Consider the following 21,079-nt stretch of genomic DNA (forward strand, 5'->3'; position numbering starts at 1 on the left):
AAACTTCTTGAAATTTTCAGAGGTGAGATTTATAATTTAACTCTGCTCAATTTTGAATCGATCCGTACAAAATGTTTCGATGTGGCAGCTAGCGAGCAACACACTATTTAATAGATTACGTTTTACAAAAATATGTGTGTAGAGAAATTTGACTAAAATCGGACAACTATAAAACCTGGGTCAAATATAAACAATTTTTAAATCTTTGGGATTTTTCGTCAAATACTAACGAGATGAAAATGTAAATAAGTAAGATGATAATTTAGAAAAGTAATTCCCAATGTTTAATCTGATATTGGAAAAAAGTTTGGCTTTTAAACTTTTTAAATAAATATGCAAAAAGAAATCTCTAACAAATTGTTAGTAACAGTAATTAAAAAACGTAGTGTCTATTTTCATTTAAAACTTTCAAAAAATAAAAGCTTTAAACATATAATAAAGCTTTTATGCACAATTGCAAAGCTTCAAATGTTCTCTTATTGTAGGGTTTCCAAAGATTCCAATCAGTTTTTATGGAATTTAAGGCGAATGATTGGCTCATAGAAGAATAACGTCAAAACTCTTCTATTGAAAATATTGAGCGCAACAGTATCATGTAATTATTGATACTGTTAAACAAAAAATGGAGAAAACACATTTTCCAGTTACAAATATATTTGTCGATTTACATTCAGTTTACCCAAAACATACTTCAATAGGAAACAAAACATTTTCCGTTAAATCTAAATATGTATCGGAAAACCTAACATTTCAACAAGTTGTTTGCAAATACATTTTGAACTTACAAAACGTGGGTTAGTTGAGATTGGTGGGGGTTGCGTGAACATAGAACTATAGAAACTAGAAATGAGTGAAACTTTATGTAAAAATAATAAATAACAAAAACTATTTACTCGTTCGCAAACTGAGATAAACAAAATAAGTTGACTTTGGTAAAAATTTCAAGTGCAATGAGTGCATTTGCCGGCAACACGTTCTCGTGTAAAGACCAAAAACGCGGAACAACACAAACTAAACGTTTGTAATTACGTTTTATATTATTGTAATTAATTAATTAACTAATTGTTAAATAGAATTACAAATAGTGTGCGAATATATAGAAATATAAAAATTTATTTATTTAAAAACAAAACTTAATTAAAACTGTGTATTTTCAATAAATTTGAATTTAAAAATGTCGGTTAATATAATTTGGTTCCGCCATGGTTTAAGATTGCATGATAATCCAGCTTTGTTGGAAGCAATATCGGACAAAGATGAAGGAATTGAACTGTTGCCGATTTTTATCTTTGATGGAGAAAGTGCGGGTAAGTGTGTTTGTTGGAGGGTGAGTGGGAGAATGTTTGAGTAAAAGAGCTTATTAAGAGACCTTACAACTGTTTCACAGTGGTTTAAAAACTTTTTATTTTGGAAATAATTCGATAGCTCGTGAACAATTGCAGATAGCTTAACGAAATTTAAGGTGTTTTTAAGTTCATTTGTATTTACATGGATACGTAGTTGGAATGTGACCTAGTGGATGCCCCCCAATGTGGCTTATAAAATTTAAAAAAAAAATCATGAAAAATTCATTTCTTAAGGCCTAATTAGTTTGTACGTTCCGTTCCGTAACGAATCAGCTGTTTTGTTTTTAGCTTAGGGAAAGTTGTGTATGTCGTTAGTTTTTCTGTAACGTTGCCGTTCTGTTGCGGATGAATCTGTTGAAAACAGAATTTTGTCCGCAACGTTAAGTGACAGCTAAAACAGCTGATATCATATACACACAAAAATGGCCTGATTTCAACCACTTTCAATTGGCATCGTCCTTGTCGGGCATATTTAAATAGAATCAGAAAGTGATTCTGACTCTATCGGTATGCTAACTTTATTAGTTGTTATTTTGTTCTGAGACAATGGCCACAATAGGGTTTGAAAAATAATGATCGTATTTACATGAGTGAAACTGTAGTTAAAAATGTTAAGAAGCGACATCTGAATAACTTGGAACATAAAAAGATTGTGTGAAATACCAACAGAAAATTAATAGAGAAAATCCTTAACAAATAAGAGACTATTTGGTGTAAGAGGAGGATGAGACATTTGAACCTTGTGTATTAGGAGTCATTATACCTGACCTATATGGCTTTGGAACAGAAATCCCGGTTGCAGTCAATAGGAGAAACTAGTTTTCATCTTTCATAGGAATTTATATAGCTCCAATATGAATGGGTCGACTTCAAGATTCCAAAGATACCAAAACTGAAATGTTTGCATCTAAAATGTTGCAAGACAATTCGCACTTAATACTAAATTTTACTCATGAAACTTAACATTGTACAGGGGGCAGAAAAAAAATATTTTGGTTATAAATCAGTCATTGCTAACTGGCTGATACGAATGACATGATATTTCATTAGACGTAGCAGAGGAGTGAGTAATCGATTTAATTTTTTGAAGACGGTCCCTAAAGACCTCTCAGGAGCGGTGCTGTTGAGTCTCAAAGTAGTGCACCTCAGTCAATGAAAATTGTTAAATTGATTAGGCCTATAAAGCATGTGCTATTCTCTTGCTATATCTCTTGTCAAAATTTCAAAATAAAAATTTTAAATATTTTTGGGTAAAGAAATTTTGTTTTTTTTGCAAAGTTGTTCATTTTTTGGAAAAAAAATTAAAATTTTATGTTTGTTTTTGCAATTTCTTTTTATATCCTTCACCTTCGTGAAAAGGGTAAGTTTGTCATTCCGTTTGTAATTTCCACAATATAATTTTCCAACCCTATAATGTATATGGGGCATTTCATGTCAAGTGAACCAACTTTTGAAATCGATGTCTTCCGATGTCTTCCGATCGGGATGAAATTTGCACCAAGGTTAGCTCTATTGGATTGTAACTCAGACACAATTTTTCAACAACATCGGTCGAGAACTCTCTGAGTTATAGGGGGTAAAATTTTGACAATTTGGTCAAACAGGGGTTTTTTCTTATCCATGTAACTTATTACCAATTGTTCTTAGCAAAATGTGTCCCAAATAGTATAGATAGCTATTTCTTCGATCTTTCGAAAAAAAATATTTAAAAAAAAAAATAAAAAATTTTTAATATTTTTTTTCCGAAATCAAAAACTTTTTTGACTTTTTTTTAAAATGCGTCTTTTTTTTTTTTTTTTTTTTTCTTAAAATAAAGTTTAGATACTTTCCTTGAACACCTACTTGGTCGCTTAGTGGGATGCGAGTGGGATATCTATCAAAATAAATATTTTGTAACTCAAAACATAAAATTTTTGACTTTTTTTGCAAAATCAAAAACTTTGTTGACTTTTTTTTTTCAAAATGGACCCTTTTTTAATCTTTTTTTTTAGGTCAAACAAAAGCTTAGATATTATCCTTGAAGACCCTTTTGGTCGCTTAGTGGGATGCGAGTGGGATATCTATCAAAATAAATATTTTTTAACTCAAGACTTACAATTTTTGACTTTTTTTTTTGCAAATACGATTTTTTTTCCAAATGGGCCCTTTTTTTAAAATTTTTTTTGTTGTCAAAAGAAAGCTTAGGTCCATTCCTTTAAGATATTTTTAGTCCCTTAGTGGGATGCGAGTGGGATATCTATCAAAATAAATATTTTGTAACGCAAGACATACAATTTTTTAATTTTTTTTTGCAAAATCAAAATTTTTTTCCAATATGGGCCCTTTTTTAATTTTTTTTTTTTGCTCAAAAGAAAGCCTAGGTCCATTCCTTTAAGATATTTTTAGTCCCTTAGTGGGATACGAGTGGGATATCTATCAAAATAAATATTTTGTAACAATTTTTTAATTTTTTTTTGCAAAATCGAAATTTTTTTCCAATATGGGACTTTTTTTTAAAATTTTTTTTTTGCTCAAAAGAAAGCTTAGGTCTTTTCCTTTAAGACCTATTTTGTCACTTAGGAAGATGTGAGTAGGATATCTATTAAAATAAAAATGTTGTAATGTTTTTTCAAAATGGGCCCTTTTTTAAAAATTTTTTTTTAGTCAAAAGAAAGCTTAGGTCCATTCCTTTAAGACATTTTAGGTCCCTTAGTGGGATACGAGTGGGATATCTATCAAAATAAATATTTTGTAACTCAAGATATACAATTTTTGATTTTTTGGCAAAATCAAAAACTTTTTTGACTTTTTTTTAAAATGGGCCCTTTTTGTAATTTTTTTTTTTGCTATAAAGAAAGCTTAGGCCTATTCCTTTAAGATGGTTTTGATCGCTTAGTGGGATGCGAGTGGGATATATATCAAAATAAATGTTTTGTAACTCAAGACATACAATTTTTGTGTTAAAACATTTATTTTGATAGATATCCCACTCGCATCCCACTAAGGGACTAAAAATATCTTAAAGGAATGGACCTAAGCTTTCTTTTGACTACAAAAAAAATTTTAAAAAAAGGGCCCATTTGGAAAAAAATCGTATTTGCAAAAAAAAAAGTCAAAAATTGTAAGTCTTGAGTTAAAAAATATTTATTTTGATAGATATCCCACTCGCATCCCACTAAGCGACCAAAAGGGTCTTCAAGGATAATATCTAAGCTTTTGTTTGACCTAAAAAAAAAGATTAAAAAAGGGTCCATTTTGAAAAAAAAAAGTCAACAAAGTTTTTGATTTTGCAAAAAAAGTAAAAAATTTTATGTTTTGAGTTACAAAATATTTATTTTGATAGATATCCCACTCATATCCCATCCCACTAAGCGACCAAGTAGGTGTTCAAGGAAAATATCTAAACTTTATTTTAAGAAAAAAAAAAAAAAAAAAAAAAAGGACGCATTTTAAAAAAAAGTCAAAAAAGTTTTTGATTTCGGAAAAAAAATATTAAAAATTTTTTATTTTTTTTTTTAAATATTTTTTTTCGAAAGATCGAAGAAATAGCTATCTATACTATTTGGGACACATTTTGCTAAGAACAATAGGTAATAAGTTACATGGATAAGAAAAAACCCCTGTTTGACCAAATTGTCAAAATTTTACCCCCTATAACTCAGAGAGTTCTCGACCGATGTTGTTGAAAAATTGTGTCTGAGTTACTATCCAATAGAGCTAACCTTGGTGCAAATTTCATCCCGATCGGAAGACATCGATTTCAAAAGTTGGTTCACTTGACATGAAATTCCCCATATACATATATTCTGGATCCTTATAGATGGCGGAGTCGATTAGCCATGTCCGTCTGTCTGTTGAATTAAATTTTCTGAAGACCCCAGATATCTTCGGGATCCAAATCTTCAATAATTCTATCAGACATGCTTTCGAGAAGTTTCGTGTGTAAAATCAGCAATATCGGTCCACAAATGGCTGAGATATGAGGAAAAAACAAGGACAATCTCGATTTTTTTTACTTATTTTTACTTATATCTGGATTACTAAGTCATTAATATAGACATTATGGATATATAATGATAGATATTTCAAAGACCTTTGCAATGACGTATATAAAACCGTAGTAAGTTGGACTTACAATGGGCCAAAATCGAAAAAAATATTTTTTAACCTGAATTTTGAATCGTTTATGTAAGTTATTTTGGGACTTCGGAAAGCTGATTTCAACAGACAGATGGATATGGCTTAATCGACTCCGCTATCTATAAGGATCCAGAATATATGTATATACTTTATAGGGTCGGAAATGAAAAATGTAGAAATTACAAACGGAATGACAAACTTATATTTCCCCCTTCTCATGAAGGTGAAGGGTATAAAAATAATCGATTTTGAATTTGAAAATGAAAAAAATGTGGATTTTTGTACTGTTTTGGGCCGAAAAACAGCTATTACTCTTTGCTTTATATTGTTGAAAAAAGTTTCTTAGTTTTTATCGAAATTTTGTATTTGGACTATGTGTTCTAAAACCCCAAAGCTTGGATTCCAAAATTTTTAACAGGTTTACATACTATGATGTATTCCCAATCATTCATATTGTTCTTTTACCTGCCCCTGATCAAATGTGGACTTTATGGGCGAAATTCCAAAAAATACTTTTTGGGAATTGGTATCAAAAGGTGTACAGACGTAAACAATTTCATTGCGATATGTCAACGAAAAACCTTTTTATTGAATATTACATATTTATGTGTTCTCCGATTTCACAATTTTTATCTAAATATGCAGTATTCTTGCGGTTTTGAATGTTTCAGATCTTTCTTTCTTTTTGTGTGAATAATAATATCATTCTCGATGTGTGAATAATAATATCATTCTCGATATATGTAGGCAGTGCTATTCTAAATCTAGAAAAAATTACTGAAAGTTTGGGGCGATAAAATATCTATTTTCAAGCTTAAGCGAAGTTTTTTCCTAAATAATCGGGTGGATTGTTCCTTAATTTTGAGACAACCACCTACGATTTTCGCATGACGAAACTGTTTTATAACATAATTTTAAATCTTGTCCAATTTTAGAACAACCCAAAATTTCAATACAAACAAATAATCATCTCTTAACATCATCTTTCTTTTCCGCACAGGCACTAAATCTGTCGGCTTTAATCGACTGAAATTTCTTTTGGACTCCCTCAAAGACATACACGATCAATTGCAAAATCTCAGTTTAAGTCTCGGACGACTTTACTTACTGCAAGGAAATCCAGTTCAAATATTTCGCCGTCTTCATGAGCAATGTGGCATAAAGAAATTATGTTTCGAACAGGATTGTGAACCGATTTGGAATAGACGTGATAATGCGGTGAAGGAACTTTGCCATGACTTGGGCATAACATGTCTGGAAAGAATCTCACACACCTTATGGGATCCCAAAAAGGTTATCGATACTAATGGCGGTATACCGCCGCTGACTTATCAAATGTTTTTGGTAAATCAATTTTCTATTTATGAATTTTTGGGAGAAATTATTTAGTTTAATATGTATTTATTTAAATCAGCATACAGTACAAATTATTGGTTTACCACCACGTCCGGTACCAAATCCAGATTGGAAAGATGTCAAATTCCACAAGCTGAGTGAAAAGCTTATAATGGAATTAAAAGTGTTCTTGGAGGTATGCAGTTTATTTGAAAATATGAACTTTTTCTTATTCTCAATTCTTTCTTTTAGTTCCCCACTCCGGAAGATTTTAACGTGTATCCCGATGAATTGAGTTATTTGGCCAAAGTCAAGTGGATTGGTGGCGAAACCCAGTCTCTGTTACATTTACATCAACGTCTCAAGGTTGAGGAGAACGCTTTTAAATGTGGTTACTACTTGCCCAATCAGGCTATACCCAATATTTTGGAATCTCCCAAGTCTATGAGTGCCCATTTACGATTTGGTTGCTTATCCGTGCGCAAATTCTATTGGGATGTCCATGATCTCTTTAAAAATGTACAAATGCAAGCCGAAGGTCTTGGTATGCAAATGTCCGGTGGTGCTCATATAACTGGCCAATTGATATGGCGGGAATATTTCTACACCATGTCCGTGAATAATCCAAACTATGATCGTATGGAGGATAATGAAATATGTTTGAATATACCCTGGGCTCAACCCAATCATGAACAGCTGAAACGCTGGACAATGGGTCAAACGGGATTTCCCCTAATCGATGCTGCTATGCGTCAACTATTGGCTGAGGGTTGGTTGCATCACACTTTACGTAATACGGTGGCAACTTTTTTGACTAGAGGTGGCCTTTGGCAAAACTGGGAACAGGGTTTGCGTTATTTTCTAAAATACCTATTGGATGCTGATTGGTCGGTATGTGCCGGCAATTGGATGTGGGTAAGTTCGTCGGCATTTGAGCGTCTACTCGATTCATCGTTGGTCACGTGTCCAGTGGCATTGGCCAAGAGATTGGATCCCATGGGTCAATATATTAAACAATATGTACCTGAGCTATCTAAAGTACCTAAGGAGTTTATGTGAGTATTAAATCGTTTTTTTAAGATTTTTTGATTCGAAGTTAAGCCTTTGTCAATACCATCAAATCACTATAATGTTGGATTTTAAGCCATAGAAGAAACTCATAGAGGCGAAAGTTTGAAGCAAACAGAACCTAATATTTAAAACGAACTTCTCACAAATACATTCTCATGACTTGGGTTTGTCAGTATCAAATTCAAACTTTCGTATCTAGTTGGGTTGGATATGTTTGAAGCAAAACTGGGATTTAGTCCGATTTAACAAAGCTCTTCATATAAGGGTTGAATATATTTATAGCAATTAAAATTACCCTGAAACCTCAATTATAGATTTGTTTATGGTTATTAAAACTATCGCGTAATCAAATTAAATTAAACCAATAGTTCTGAGTTGAATGTTCGTAAATTAGTAACCTTTAAACTACATATGAGAAGTTTATCTAAATAAATTGATGAAGGCATCTTAATTGATCAACTCAGATAAAGGTCGCATGAGCAACTTTTTAAATGTGTTTGAATTTTGCAAAAAACTTACTTAGATTTTAAAGCAGACGACAATACATATTTCTCTAAATTATGAGTTAAATTTGAATTAATTAATCGTGCTATTTTTTATAATTTTGTGTGCTTTCAATTCATTTAGATCCATTTATTTTATTGCAGTCACGAGCCCTGGCGTATGCCTTTGAATGTACAAGAACAGGCCGACTGCTTGATCGGTGTCCACTATCCGGATCGTTTGATTGATTTGAGTGTTGCCTCTCAGCGCAACATGTTGGCCATGCGTACCCTGCGTAACTCACTTATAGCTGAAGGAGCACCCGATGAGGGACCACCACATTGCCGGCCCTCAAACGAGGAAGAAGTACGAAATTTCTTCTGGTTGTCCGATTAAAGTGAAACAAATTGAAACGATGGAACAATTGAAGACAAATTTACACTGTATAACATTAACAAATGTATAACTACTTACCTATTCTATATTCATTCCAAATTTATCACAATAAATATCGTATTTTTGTTTGTGTGTTTGTTGTAATCATATGGTTTTAATAGTTTTTAACTATTGGACTATTGATCTGTGGGAGATTTTGTTACGAAATTTCACATGGTTGGAGCTGAGGTACTATTTTCGAGTTGATTTACAGTTGTTCAGCATAACCCCTCACAGTTTACAAGATTTACATAAAAACGTTTATTATTTTCCTAAGCAATTGGGTATTGAAAATCAGAAAAATCGGTCCAGTAGATCTACCGTTAGACATCAAAATGTGAGACATCCTCCAAAAAACTTAATATATTTTTTATGGGAGATACCACTCACTTTACTGTTCTGATCCCACCAATTTTTATATCTTGTAGTATAATAGTAACAAAATAACACATTTCAAGCTTTACTTTAACTATTTGAATTCTCCAGATATTCAACTAAATCTATTTTCTTTCTCTCTAAGCCGATACCCCCAATTTCTGCCAAACATTGCACAGTGGGGCAGAATAAAAATTTTTTTGGAAATAAATCTGGCATTTCTAAACGGTCAAAATGACCCAAAAACTGTATTATCGCCAAAATTCGGAAAAAATTCAAATTTTTCAGTTTTGGTAAAAATTTTGCTACTAAACAAATTCTTTTTGCAATTGAATGCAAAAGAATCGAAATGTTTACGTAATTATCGTTGTAATGAGATATAAATAACAAAATTTGGATAAAAAATGTTAAAGTTATTACAAATTCGCCAGATCATTAACGTGTCTCAGGCCACTTGAACAAGAAATTTAGGAAAAAAAAATTAACATATTTCGAGAAAAATTAAAATAAAAGCTAATTTTTGTATAACATATATCGGTATTTATGTGTATGAGATTTTGTCTTCGTAGGATATCGTTAACCTATTCGCAGGTATGACCAAAAGAAAATATTTTTTTCGAATCTCCATTTTCAAATTTTTAAAAATTTTGTTAAACAAATTTCAACAAATTTATTGAGAACATAATAGGGAATAAAAATATGAAAAAATTATGTTAATACCTCTTACAGTTTTTCCGTACCATATGGTCTGAAAGTTTTACTAAAATCGGAAAACGTTAATCGTGAAGTTCAAAGTTAAAATTTTTCCATATTTGGATTTTCTAATGAAAAGATAGCGAAATGTTATATATTTTTGGGCCGATTTTAATGAAACTTGAGGCAAATATAACATAAAGTCCAGAATTTAAAATAACAGCACAAAAATGGAAATTAACCTTAGCAGCACTTGGGGTCCAAATGACCCTCAACTTTTAAAATCACGAAAAACACAGCCATTTTGGCCCCAAGTGCTCTTAAAGGTTAAAATCCATTTTTGCACAGTTGTTGTAAATGTTAGACCCCAATGTATTTAGAATGACAAATTTAAAAAAAACATTGGAAATTTCATTGAGTTTTATTAATAAATAAAGATTTCATTACATATTTATTGAGTTTCTAAAACTAAAATTTTAATAGGATTGCAAATATTAGGATCAATTTGATCCATATTTATTCCGAACTAATTTTGTTTGTTTAGATAAGTTAATTTCAAGTCAATATCTCAATTTGATTCAAAAATATGCCACTTTAAAACTCCGCACTTCATAAATATTGCACTTTGAAATCGGATGGGAAACACAAAAATGGCACATGTTTAAAAATTTTTCATTTCGAAAGTACCATACAAAAATTTTTGGAGGTTTTTTCACATTTTAGTTCATAACTCTAGATCTACTAAACCGATTTAGAAGAATAATATACGTTTTCCTGCATATCGTAGTGATTTTTGTTGTATATTTTACATGGGAGAGTGTTTTACACAGACAGACGGACATAGCTCAATCGACTTAGAATTTCATAAGGATCAAGAATATATTTTGTTGAGTTTCAGATAAATATTTCTCAATATTACACACGGAATAACAAACAACGTAGTATACAAATCATTACTTAGGACCAGTAACGCGGACCGGGTTCAGTTAGTATATAATAAATTCTCAAAGAAATGAATTCAATCCGCTTGAAATACATACTAGGGAATCAAACCTATGAAATAATTCGTAAAGAATTCTTAAACCAATCCCCCCAAAATCAAAACAAAAATGAATAACAATCAGTTAAATGGTTTCTTTTGTTGTTTTGTTAATTTTATTTATCTATATTTTTTTAAATTAATTTAAATAAATTGTTTATATTTTTGTTGTTGTTGTTTTCTTTGTTTCTTTTGTTTTAATTAAAATGACAATTAATACGTTGTAATTTGTAATTATTTTTGTTTTCTTTCATGATTTTTTTGTTTCTTCTTTTTTTTTTTTTTTGTTAGAATTTATATTTAATTTATTTTCTTTAATTATTTTTAATATAATAATGTTATTAAGAGGTTGGGTTTTTTTATTTAAAGTTAGAATCTCTATACTGACACATGAATTTTTGTTTTTTTTGTTTAAATATAAAATAATAAATTTAATTGGAAATAATAAGTATTTCACACAGCTTTTAATATAATTAAAATATTTTTTGTTTATTTATTTATTTTTTTTATTTTTAAGCAAGTGTTATATTATTTTTTTAATAGAATATTAACTCTTTTTTGTTTTTATTATTTTTTAAATACATAATTACTTTCATTTTTTTGTTTTGTTTCTAATATTTTTTTGTGGATTAAACATTAACATTTTCTTTTTTGTTTTTTAATTAAATATATATTTTGTTATTTTTTTAATGCTTAGCAATGAAAGTTTGTTGTGGTTTTGTGTTTTTTTATTACTATTTTAATTCTAAGTGCAACAAATACCTGCAAGAGTTGTAGAGTTTACAGTGGGTGTTAATAAAATAGCACACTTACTTAATTCCTGTTCAAATTATAAACAATTTAATTAAAATATCACCAGGACGATCCCACCATTTTATGAAAATATAGACAAGTTTATATTAAGTTTGTCAGAAAAAATTGCATTAAAATTATTCATTGCTGTGTTAAATTTGTAAAAGAAATTATTGCGTATTAATTTACTCCACATTTGATGATCCGAAAAAACAATTTTAAGCTGTATTTCTTAAGATATCTCAAGAAAAAACAATCATAATACTTTGAACCAAACAATTAATCCAAATTTATTTTGAGGGATGTCGATTGTTGAAAATGAAATAAAAAATTCCCGAGAAATTCATAATAAGTCTGATTTAAACAGCGACATTGCTGCATAGTCAAGCAATATCCACAAAATTTTACCGTTTGGGTCCAACAATCCTAGTGTGTATTTGGTTTCTGTGAATATAAGCAATTTTCACCGACGCACAGTGGCGCCATTTGAGTTTCTTCGTAGCAAAAATCATAACTTTTAAACCAAATGAGATAATTAAAAAATTTAAAAGGCATATGATAGATAATAAATCAGCCTATCAAATGAGTGTTTGAAAATGGTTCTACGCCTTTCAGGTGCCTACTTATGCAGCAAAGTTAAAATTTGTGGGAAAAAATAATATAAAATATTTTTTAAAATTTTTGATTTTTTATGTTTATTTTATTATTTAAAATTATTCCAAAAAGAATTTTTCAAAATTTTACTTCCAGCAAAAAATGGGGCAAGAACGGGCAGCTGGAAATTTTTACATTAGGTAAAGGAATAATCAAAGAACTTATTTTGAAAATATGGCAACTATACGTACATAGAAATTGATAGTTTTTTTTTATTTTCCATCAAAGTTGAGAAATATTGAAAAAATGGATAGTTGGTAAATATCGATTTACCTGGACAAATACAATTTTTCTTTATTCTTTTCTTAATAAATAGATCTATCAACAGATCCATCAGAAAGAAATAATGACGAACCGTTACATACATACATAGTTTTCAGAACAAATTACCTAAAATTAGTGTTTTTTTGAAAACTGAAAATCAGTCAAGTTTGAAGGGCTATATCTTCTGAACCAAAAATCTGATTGTAATAAGAGTAGCATATTTGAAATCGATGAACAGTTTTCTGTAAAATATGTTTATTAAATATTTTTTAGGGGCACGTGAAATTTTTGATTTTTGTTACCTCACTGTGCGACGCAAGAATCTCAACAAATTTCAATAATTAGTGATAAATATTGAGCACATTGTAAGACCATCATAATGACTTTTTTAATTCCTCTTTCTATTTCAATAAGGATTAAGTTCACTGAAGATTAATTGCTTGAAATCAAATACCACTGCAAAATCTACTTCAATTGAGATTGAAGTTTTTGAACCAATGCACAGTGGTGGCAGTTATATAGAACAGAGCCAAAAAAATAGTAATAGTTCGAATGTCGTCTTGAAACTTATACAGTACATTCCTGTCGATATGACAAAAAGTGGGCGTGTTCACTTTCACTTAACGCCCACTGTTTATCTATATATATATAAAAGTGAATGTGTGTTTGCTGGTTTGAAGACTATAGACGGCTAACCGGCTGACCCGATTTGCTTGAAATTTGTAGAGTGTGTTCCTGTATGTCTGGAAGGAACTATAGGCTACTTTTTGTTTTGAAATGTCAAGTGGGCGTGGTACCTCCAATACAAAGTTAATTTAAATCAGATATCTAGGAAACTATAATAGCTATAGCCCTCAAATTGTACATGAGCAATTCCACCGTTTGTATAAATATTTGAGGCAAAAATAGGAGTAGTAGCCACAGAGGGCGGTGCACCTCCCATATGATGTTAATTAAAAAATTGAATATATACTGTAAGAGATAGAGTCCATAAATTGTGTACGTTTTTCTACCATTAATACTTAGGACAAGAATAGGCGGACTTTAAATAGTGGGAGTGGCACCTCCCATACAAACTAAATACTAAAATGCAGATATATCTATATAATTGTAATATGTAACGAATTAAAACTTTGAGTGAATTACTTATTTAGATCAAAAATTAACAAAATAGTGTTTTATTGTAAAAAAACAAAACACATGTAAAATGTACACTCAAAGTACACGCTTGTACGCACATACAATTTTCTGAAAATGGGAGAATTCACTTAATTGTGAAATTAAATTTGAACTTTTCTAAGTTTACTTTAATAATATCGGACTGACTAACCCTTTTTGAGTTATCATAAATTATGTGGAGAAACATCTAAAAAAATTCACAAATTTAGGTTGACCATGATGCATCAAATCTATATAGTGGTCAGTGAAGCCTTTTTTTTTGCTGTTGTCCTGTGTTATCAATATGAATCACACATTTTGCTGTAAAATGCCATGGATTTGTTAGGGCACATTTTTGCATATTTTATTGATAATGCATATTTGATTCATATTCATATTTTACTACAAAATGCGTATTTTTAATAAAAATATTCTTTTGTCGTAAATGGACAAAAAGTTTTTTTTGTTATAGAAATAATATCCATCACATGTTGTAAATGTAGTAAAACTTACTTATTTCTTTGTTGCTTCAAAAAAGTTCAATAATTGCATTAAAAACATTCAAATTTTTTTACTGTAATTTCGTAAGAGATTTCGTTACCGAAAGATTTAGTTACTCCACCCACACAGTTAGCGCTCTTCGCAGTCATTTATTACGAAATGAAAATTTGGGTTGGATGCTACATTACAGCTCGATCAGTCAGACTCGTGATGGAGGCTTTAAAGATTATAGCGTTAAATAAGTATTAATCGAAATGTATTATAATTAATATATCCATAATTTTCGCAGAAGAACAATTATAATTTTATAATATTTAATTTATATTAACAATTAAATATAACTATTTAATTGTTAATATAATTTAAAAAGTCCTATATGCTGGAAACACTGTTGTGTAATTTTAGTATTTTTCGGTGTGATTTTAAAATCTGAAATCACAAGAAAACATTGTTCAAAAAAAATATTGTTGCCTAAAAAACTATTAAATTTTAAGAGAATAAATTTACTTAAATTTTTATATAAATTAATTATATTTTTCGTCAAATTAATTACATTTGTTGCTCTGGCAAGCTGCTTTGTATTGTCCAACAACTAAATCAGAAATAGAATAGAACTTTTTACAGCAGAAAAATTTGTAATTTTTACGGTTTTTTTCAGTAAATTATCTAATTTTACTACATAATTTATAATTTTACTAGCAATTTATTACTGTTTGTTTGAATCGTTTTGTCATATTAGTTTCAAATTCCAATTTGTTTCAAAGGGAATTTATCGAAATTAAATTTTCACATTCAGCCCAATTATGAATAAAAATTCCCCTGGAGTTTTTTCCCTTTTCCCATTTTTCCTATTCAAATTCAATGGGAAAAAACTCCCGGGGAACAAACTCCCGCGGAATTTTTTATTCATAATTGGGCTGATTAATTACGGTAAACAAATGGAGAGTTGCTTATTTTTTTTTGTTTTGTTGCTATAAAAATGATACGGAATGAAACAAAAATTTAATATGAAATCAATCGAAATTCATCACACCTAAATCGTTTTTGAGATTGATTTCAGTTTCGAATCGTTTTTCATCTCATGCCTGATTACGATTCTATAACAATTTGAGTCGTACCTCATAAATAAAATGTTAACTGAAGTTAAAAGAGGCTCTCTCGTGATTTTCTTAATATTCTAAGACACCTACTATATGGATTCTATTAAAGAAGACCATAATTAATTAGTACTTTCGTAAATACTGTAAATTTGTGCATCACTGCAAACTTTTGCAAAAATTTGAGGCATAACTGCCAACGATTTACATTAAAAAACGTTTGACGTAAACAAATGATAGCAAATTTTTTTCGAACGTTAAACTTTTAATTTGCATTTACGAGTTTCAAGTTACCATAGTAAGTTATAATGATAAATTTGTCATTAACATTATCTTACCCCCTGTCTATACCTGACAAATTTTTATCATGATAAACTTCAAAATGGTTGTCTAGATAAAGAATTATAGTATATAGTCTCCATTTATTAGTATTATTGCTTCGTTATGATAAAATTGTTAGTGCTTTTGCTTAGACAATTTTGTCTTGACAACAAATGTCATTTATTGTTATGATGAATATTTGTCAAGTATAGACAGGGGGTGAAATAAAATAATGAAATGTTTTTAATGAATAGAAAAAATAATTTTGAAAAAAAATTATTTTAATATAATTTATAAGCAATTAAATAAAATGGTATTGAAAATTTGAAATGGTCGCCTTAAAATAAAGAGTTTGAACTAGAACCAGTCCCTATCACTTTGGAACTAGTCATGTGACAAGTTTTCTGTTAGTTCGGTTAATCGAAAATTATCCCTTTTTGGAAAACCGGTTTTTCGGTTAATCGTGTTCTATAAAACCGATTAATGGACAAGTTTCAACAATACAATTTTATATGTAAAAAACTTATAATACTTATAAAAGTACACTACATAGCTATATCATTTGTGATTTTTATTGGTCAATAATCAGGCCTGTCACACATTTTTTTCGGAATGGTTTCAATTCCGTAGTTTCGTTTAGGTTCAGATTCCGTGTCATTTATTAATTCCAAAAATATTTAATAATTCTGTATTTCTGATATTAATTTGATATAACAAAACAAAAGCCATGTTTTTGATACAGAAATGATTAAAAATTTTAGAAAAACAAATAGTTACAATGAAATATCAATTCCAAAGAAATTTTCGTTTTACTTTTTCTGAATAAGCGAAATACGGAAATAATTCCACTTTCCATCGGAATGGAATTCCGTGACAGGCCTGAATAATTAAATATATTTAACAAATATTAATATTAAATTTTACAAATGATTAATAAAATAACATTAAAAGAACAATACACACTAATCAAGTCGAATTTATGGAAAGAAGATATTCAGCCTTATCATGTAAGGCGTAGTCGTTTTAAGACGACAGTTTCGTACTAGATTAAAGAAATTATTCAACCTATTTCATTAAGCTAGTACGAAACTGTCGTTGTCGTAAAACGACTACGCATAACATGATAAGGCTGAATGATTTATTCAATTCAATTAAACGTTTTTGTAAATTCATCAGTATGTTTTCAATTAATCATTAGTATAAACATCTTGAATTATATGGTATTTCAATACATCAGATCCCGAATAATTTTTAATAGTTTCATTATGTATCATTGAGTCTGGAAAAGTTTATATGTAAATACAAAGTCCTCTACAGTAACTCAATAAGCCACCAGAATTCGATAAATGATTTGATCAGTTAATTTTATTAATACAGTATATGATAATTAATATATGAGGAGCCGCAGAACAAAAGGTACTTTCTTGCACATTTAAATTTTTTTGGAAATTGAGTTTTATTTATTTCGCCCCCTTAAAAAACTGCATGAACCTGGAAATGGTAACAAGTTTCTTACTTATCAATAGATACATCTAACTGCCATAAGTCACCATATTAAATGTTAAGGATGTTTGATATAAAACCATTTTAATATTAAAAATTTAAAATTAAAAAGTAAGTCTTTTATGCGTTTGTTAACGATATTTTAAATTAAACAAAAAATTACATTGGATTTCCTAAGTCAAACGTACCTTTTTTGTCGTTTTCAAAACCGATTCCGCCAATGATTGGATCTATGACAACCCCGACTATTTAGTATTTGGGAATATATTGACAATTTAATAAAATATGAATAAGGCTCTAAATCAGTGGTGCCCAAAATCACAATTCCATAGCACGCGTAATAGGGCAAGACAATTCTGCTGACGTTACTTTGATACACATACACTATAAGCTTACTTGTGTGTTTTCTTATAATGATCATGTGTTTGTTGCTTTGTTTTCATCTCAGAGAACAAAATCAAATTCTCCTCTGTTTTACCAACACAACCAAAGCTTTGATGGTATGTGTTTGGGCACCACTGCTCTAAATTGACCAACATTTAAGAATAAATATTACACAAATGTGACATTTTGATCCGTAAACAATCAATTTCAGTAGAATATGTCCCTGTGACCTAACGTTAGATAATTAGGTTTACATGTAAAGACTGAAGTACATAATATATCCAATTGTAGAATTGTTTCCGAATTGAATGGCCATATAAATATAAAACAACTAACCAACGATTATTCTTAAAATTAAATAGAAACCAAAATAAATGAGAGCAAGACTAAAAATATGAATTCATTTAAAATTCATTAGAATTCTAAACTAATTGAAAATGAGAATACAAATTTAAACATTAAGTAAAAAGATATGGTGCTATTCCATTAAACACGTTTAAAGGAAAATAAACCATTCTATAGATTAGAAATCCTGCAGAAATAAAAAAGTGAAAAATTAAAAGAAAAACCAAGAAAGTTGTATTTAAAATTTGTATTTGTTTTTTTTTTTGTTTATCTTAATCTTTATTACCATTATATATGTTTATCTCTTTTTTTAAATATATATTAATATACTTTCTTTTTTTAAAACAGTTATTATGCATTATTAATTTTAAGATTTTATGAATATTGGAAAAAAATATTTTCTTTTTTTTATATAGTTGGGAATATTTTTGTTTTTCTTTTTTTGTTAAATTTGCTTATAAACTAAGCTAACAATTACAAATAACACATGTTGTTTACTGTTGTTGATTTTTTTTTTATTTTTTAAGTGCTCTGAGATTTGGTAAATTTTTTTTTAATTATTACAAAAACGAAAACAGAAAAACACACTGAACTCAAAACAATAAATGAAAATTATATTAAATTAAGATACATAGTACTTTTACGAGTGACTGTAGATTGTTGGTAAAGTGCGTGTTATAATAATATGTTAATAAACTGGCGTTAAGTAAAATCTTAAGAAAATTTATCAACGCTGTTGTTCTTTTATTCTTTTTCCTTTTTTTTTTGTAGTTTAAAATTAAGAAGATTGTAATAATATTTTACTTCTATTTACCCATCACTGTATATGTAATAATAATTGTTTAAAATTGTGTTTGTATCACTCCATTCTTTACGTGTTTTGGGGAGGACACAGTACAGTAGTAGTCATTTATATAGAACGATTTAAATATTAAATAAAATGTATCCTTTGTATCTTTGTTTTGTTTACTAACTGCTTCTATACTAAGTGTATTTATTTATGTGTGTATCGGTATCTGTGGGTTCATTAAGTATTAAGTATTTATTAATTATTAACTTAAACTATTGCTTGAAGTTTTTGTTTGTAACTGGTGTTTGGTGTTGATATTTTTAAAAACAAAAATTTCCCTTTCCATCAGAAAAAAAAAGAAACTAAACGAGGAAATATTATTTAACTATAAAATTATTAAAATAAAAGACATGAAAATTAAGTCCTAGTGTAAGTAAGTAAGAGGCTAACAAAAATATAAGTAATTAGATTAGAGAAAGTGAGAGAGAGAGCCAGGCATTTCAGCATTGAGTAGTAAGTGGTAAATAGTTGTAGACATGATAATAATAACAATAATTGTTTGCTTTTGCTGTTGTTGGTAGTGATAGTAGTAAATGTTGTTGTTAATGTTTAACAAAAACTATTTGTTTTTTTTAATTTTCTTAAATTTGTTTCTTTAATTTTCAATTTTAAGGTTGGTAAGGAAGGAATATAGTGCCATTTATATATGTATATATATATATTTTGTTTGTTTTTGTATTTGTGTAATTTTATTGCTATTGTTTTTTTTATTTTTTGTTATAATATTTCTTTACTTAATGTTTTTGTTTTCTTTTTTCTTAAAATTTTTGTAGCATTTTACTTTAAATTGTTTGTTTTATTCTTTTCTTTAAGTTTTATTTTTAAATTTTTTTCTGCTTTAAAGGTTTTATTATTTAAAAATATTGTTCCTAATCACTATCGGCCTTAGTGCCACGCACTTCACCCTCTTGACGCTGTTTGTCAAGTTCCTCCTTGACCTTATCCTCGATAGCACGAATGTCTTCCATTGTCAGACCGTGCCAGCGATCCATCCAACAGAATACTTGGCTGAAAAGGTAAGAAAAGAACAGTTAATTAGTTGAAAATTATACATAATTAAAATTAATATGTATTTCAATTTGAAGTTGATGAAAATTATTCATGTTCTTCAAATTCAAATGGAAATACAAATACATCGGATAGTATATTATAAAAATTCTGAGATATAAATGAAGATCTAATTTATCTGATAATTTAAGAGCGTATTAGTTTGTGTGCTAGATTTACTATTTTCTATTATATTTGTTTTACATTTTGTATTGAAAATTTTCATAACTAGTAACAAATATTAAAAACTAGCAAGCAATTGAACAAACCAAAAGTCATAGTGAATTATACATAGAGACTAGACTAGACACATGTATTTTGTTGCTGCGAGAGTTAGGTTTTCAGAATACATTTGTTTTTACCAGAGCAATATTAGAGGCAAAAATTCGACTTTCGCTTTTTGAATAGAACATTTTACGGTTCAATTCCTAACACTTCGACGTCATAAATGCCAGTGATTTGATGTCAAGTGGCAAACTTTTGAAACCGATGTCTTCCGATTTTCCGCAAGGATAGTATTTTAGACACAATTTTTCAACAAGGTCGGTGGAGAACTATCTGAGTTAGAGGGGGTCAAAATCTTGACATTTTGGCCAAGTATGTGTTTTTTCTCATTCATTTAACTTATTACCTATTGTTCTATTTCTTCAACCTTTCCAAAACAAAAATCAAAATAAATGTTTTGTAACTGAAAATCAAAATTTTTTAGACTTTTTTTCAAAATGGACCCTTTTTTAATTTATTGTTTTTTGCTCAAAAGAAAGCTTAAGTCTATTTCTTTAAGAGCTTTTTTGTCGCTTAGTGGGATGCGAGTGGTATATCTATCAAAATAAATGTTTAGTAACTCAAGATATAAAATTTTTGAGTTCAAACGTTTATTTTGGTATATATCCCACTAAGCGACCAAAAAGCTCTTAAAGTAACAGACCTAAGGTGAATACATGACACTATCTGATAGTGCTAAATACCTATTTATCACAATGGGATCAGTTTATCACAAGGGATCAGTTAGCAGAATGGGATAAGTTTTGAATGGACCCAAGTGAGCTGCTTGACGAGTGGCTGCCCATAGAACCTAGGTATCACTCTGGATGGGAGATTGTCCTGGAACTTGAATCAGTCTACATGCTAGTTTACTTGACATCCTACCTATCTACTCTAAAAATGTTGATAACTGTATTCACAATGGTTGGTGGCATCTTCATAGAAGAGTTTGGAATTATAATTCCGTTTAGACTATGATGAATATAATATTCCTATAATAGTA

At 29.2% G+C, this 21,079-nt stretch overlaps 2 protein-coding genes across 5 annotated transcripts in view; one reads left to right on the forward strand and one right to left on the reverse strand.

Annotated features, from left to right (window-relative positions):
- Positions 1-970: 970 nt before the first annotated feature.
- On the forward strand, positions 971-8,848 carry cry (cryptochrome). The gene is made up of 5 exons (XM_065498550.1): positions 971-1,307; positions 6,466-6,809; positions 6,880-6,996; positions 7,053-7,855; positions 8,519-8,848. Exons 1-5 carry the CDS (start codon positions 1,175-1,177, stop codon positions 8,748-8,750), a joined length of 1,629 nt encoding a protein of 542 aa, XP_065354622.1. The 5' UTR covers positions 971-1,174; the 3' UTR covers positions 8,751-8,848.
- Positions 8,849-18,147: 9,299 nt separating this feature from the next.
- vib (phosphatidylinositol transfer protein vib) overlaps positions 18,148-21,079 on the reverse strand; it is a 45,897-nt gene continuing 42,965 nt past the window's right edge. For all 4 annotated transcript variants that reach the window (XM_065513346.1, XM_065513318.1, XM_065513328.1 and 1 more), the window contains exon 9: positions 18,148-19,773. In XM_065513346.1, the coding sequence (XP_065369418.1) occupies positions 19,635-19,773 (139 nt within the window). In that variant the 3' untranslated portion in view covers positions 18,148-19,634. The remainder of the gene's footprint in view (positions 19,774-21,079) is intronic.

The sequence above is a fragment of the Calliphora vicina genome, chromosome 1 (assembly GCF_958450345.1).
Source record: "Calliphora vicina chromosome 1, idCalVici1.1, whole genome shotgun sequence".
In the NCBI taxonomy this organism is placed as follows: Eukaryota; Metazoa; Arthropoda; class Insecta; order Diptera; family Calliphoridae; genus Calliphora; species Calliphora vicina.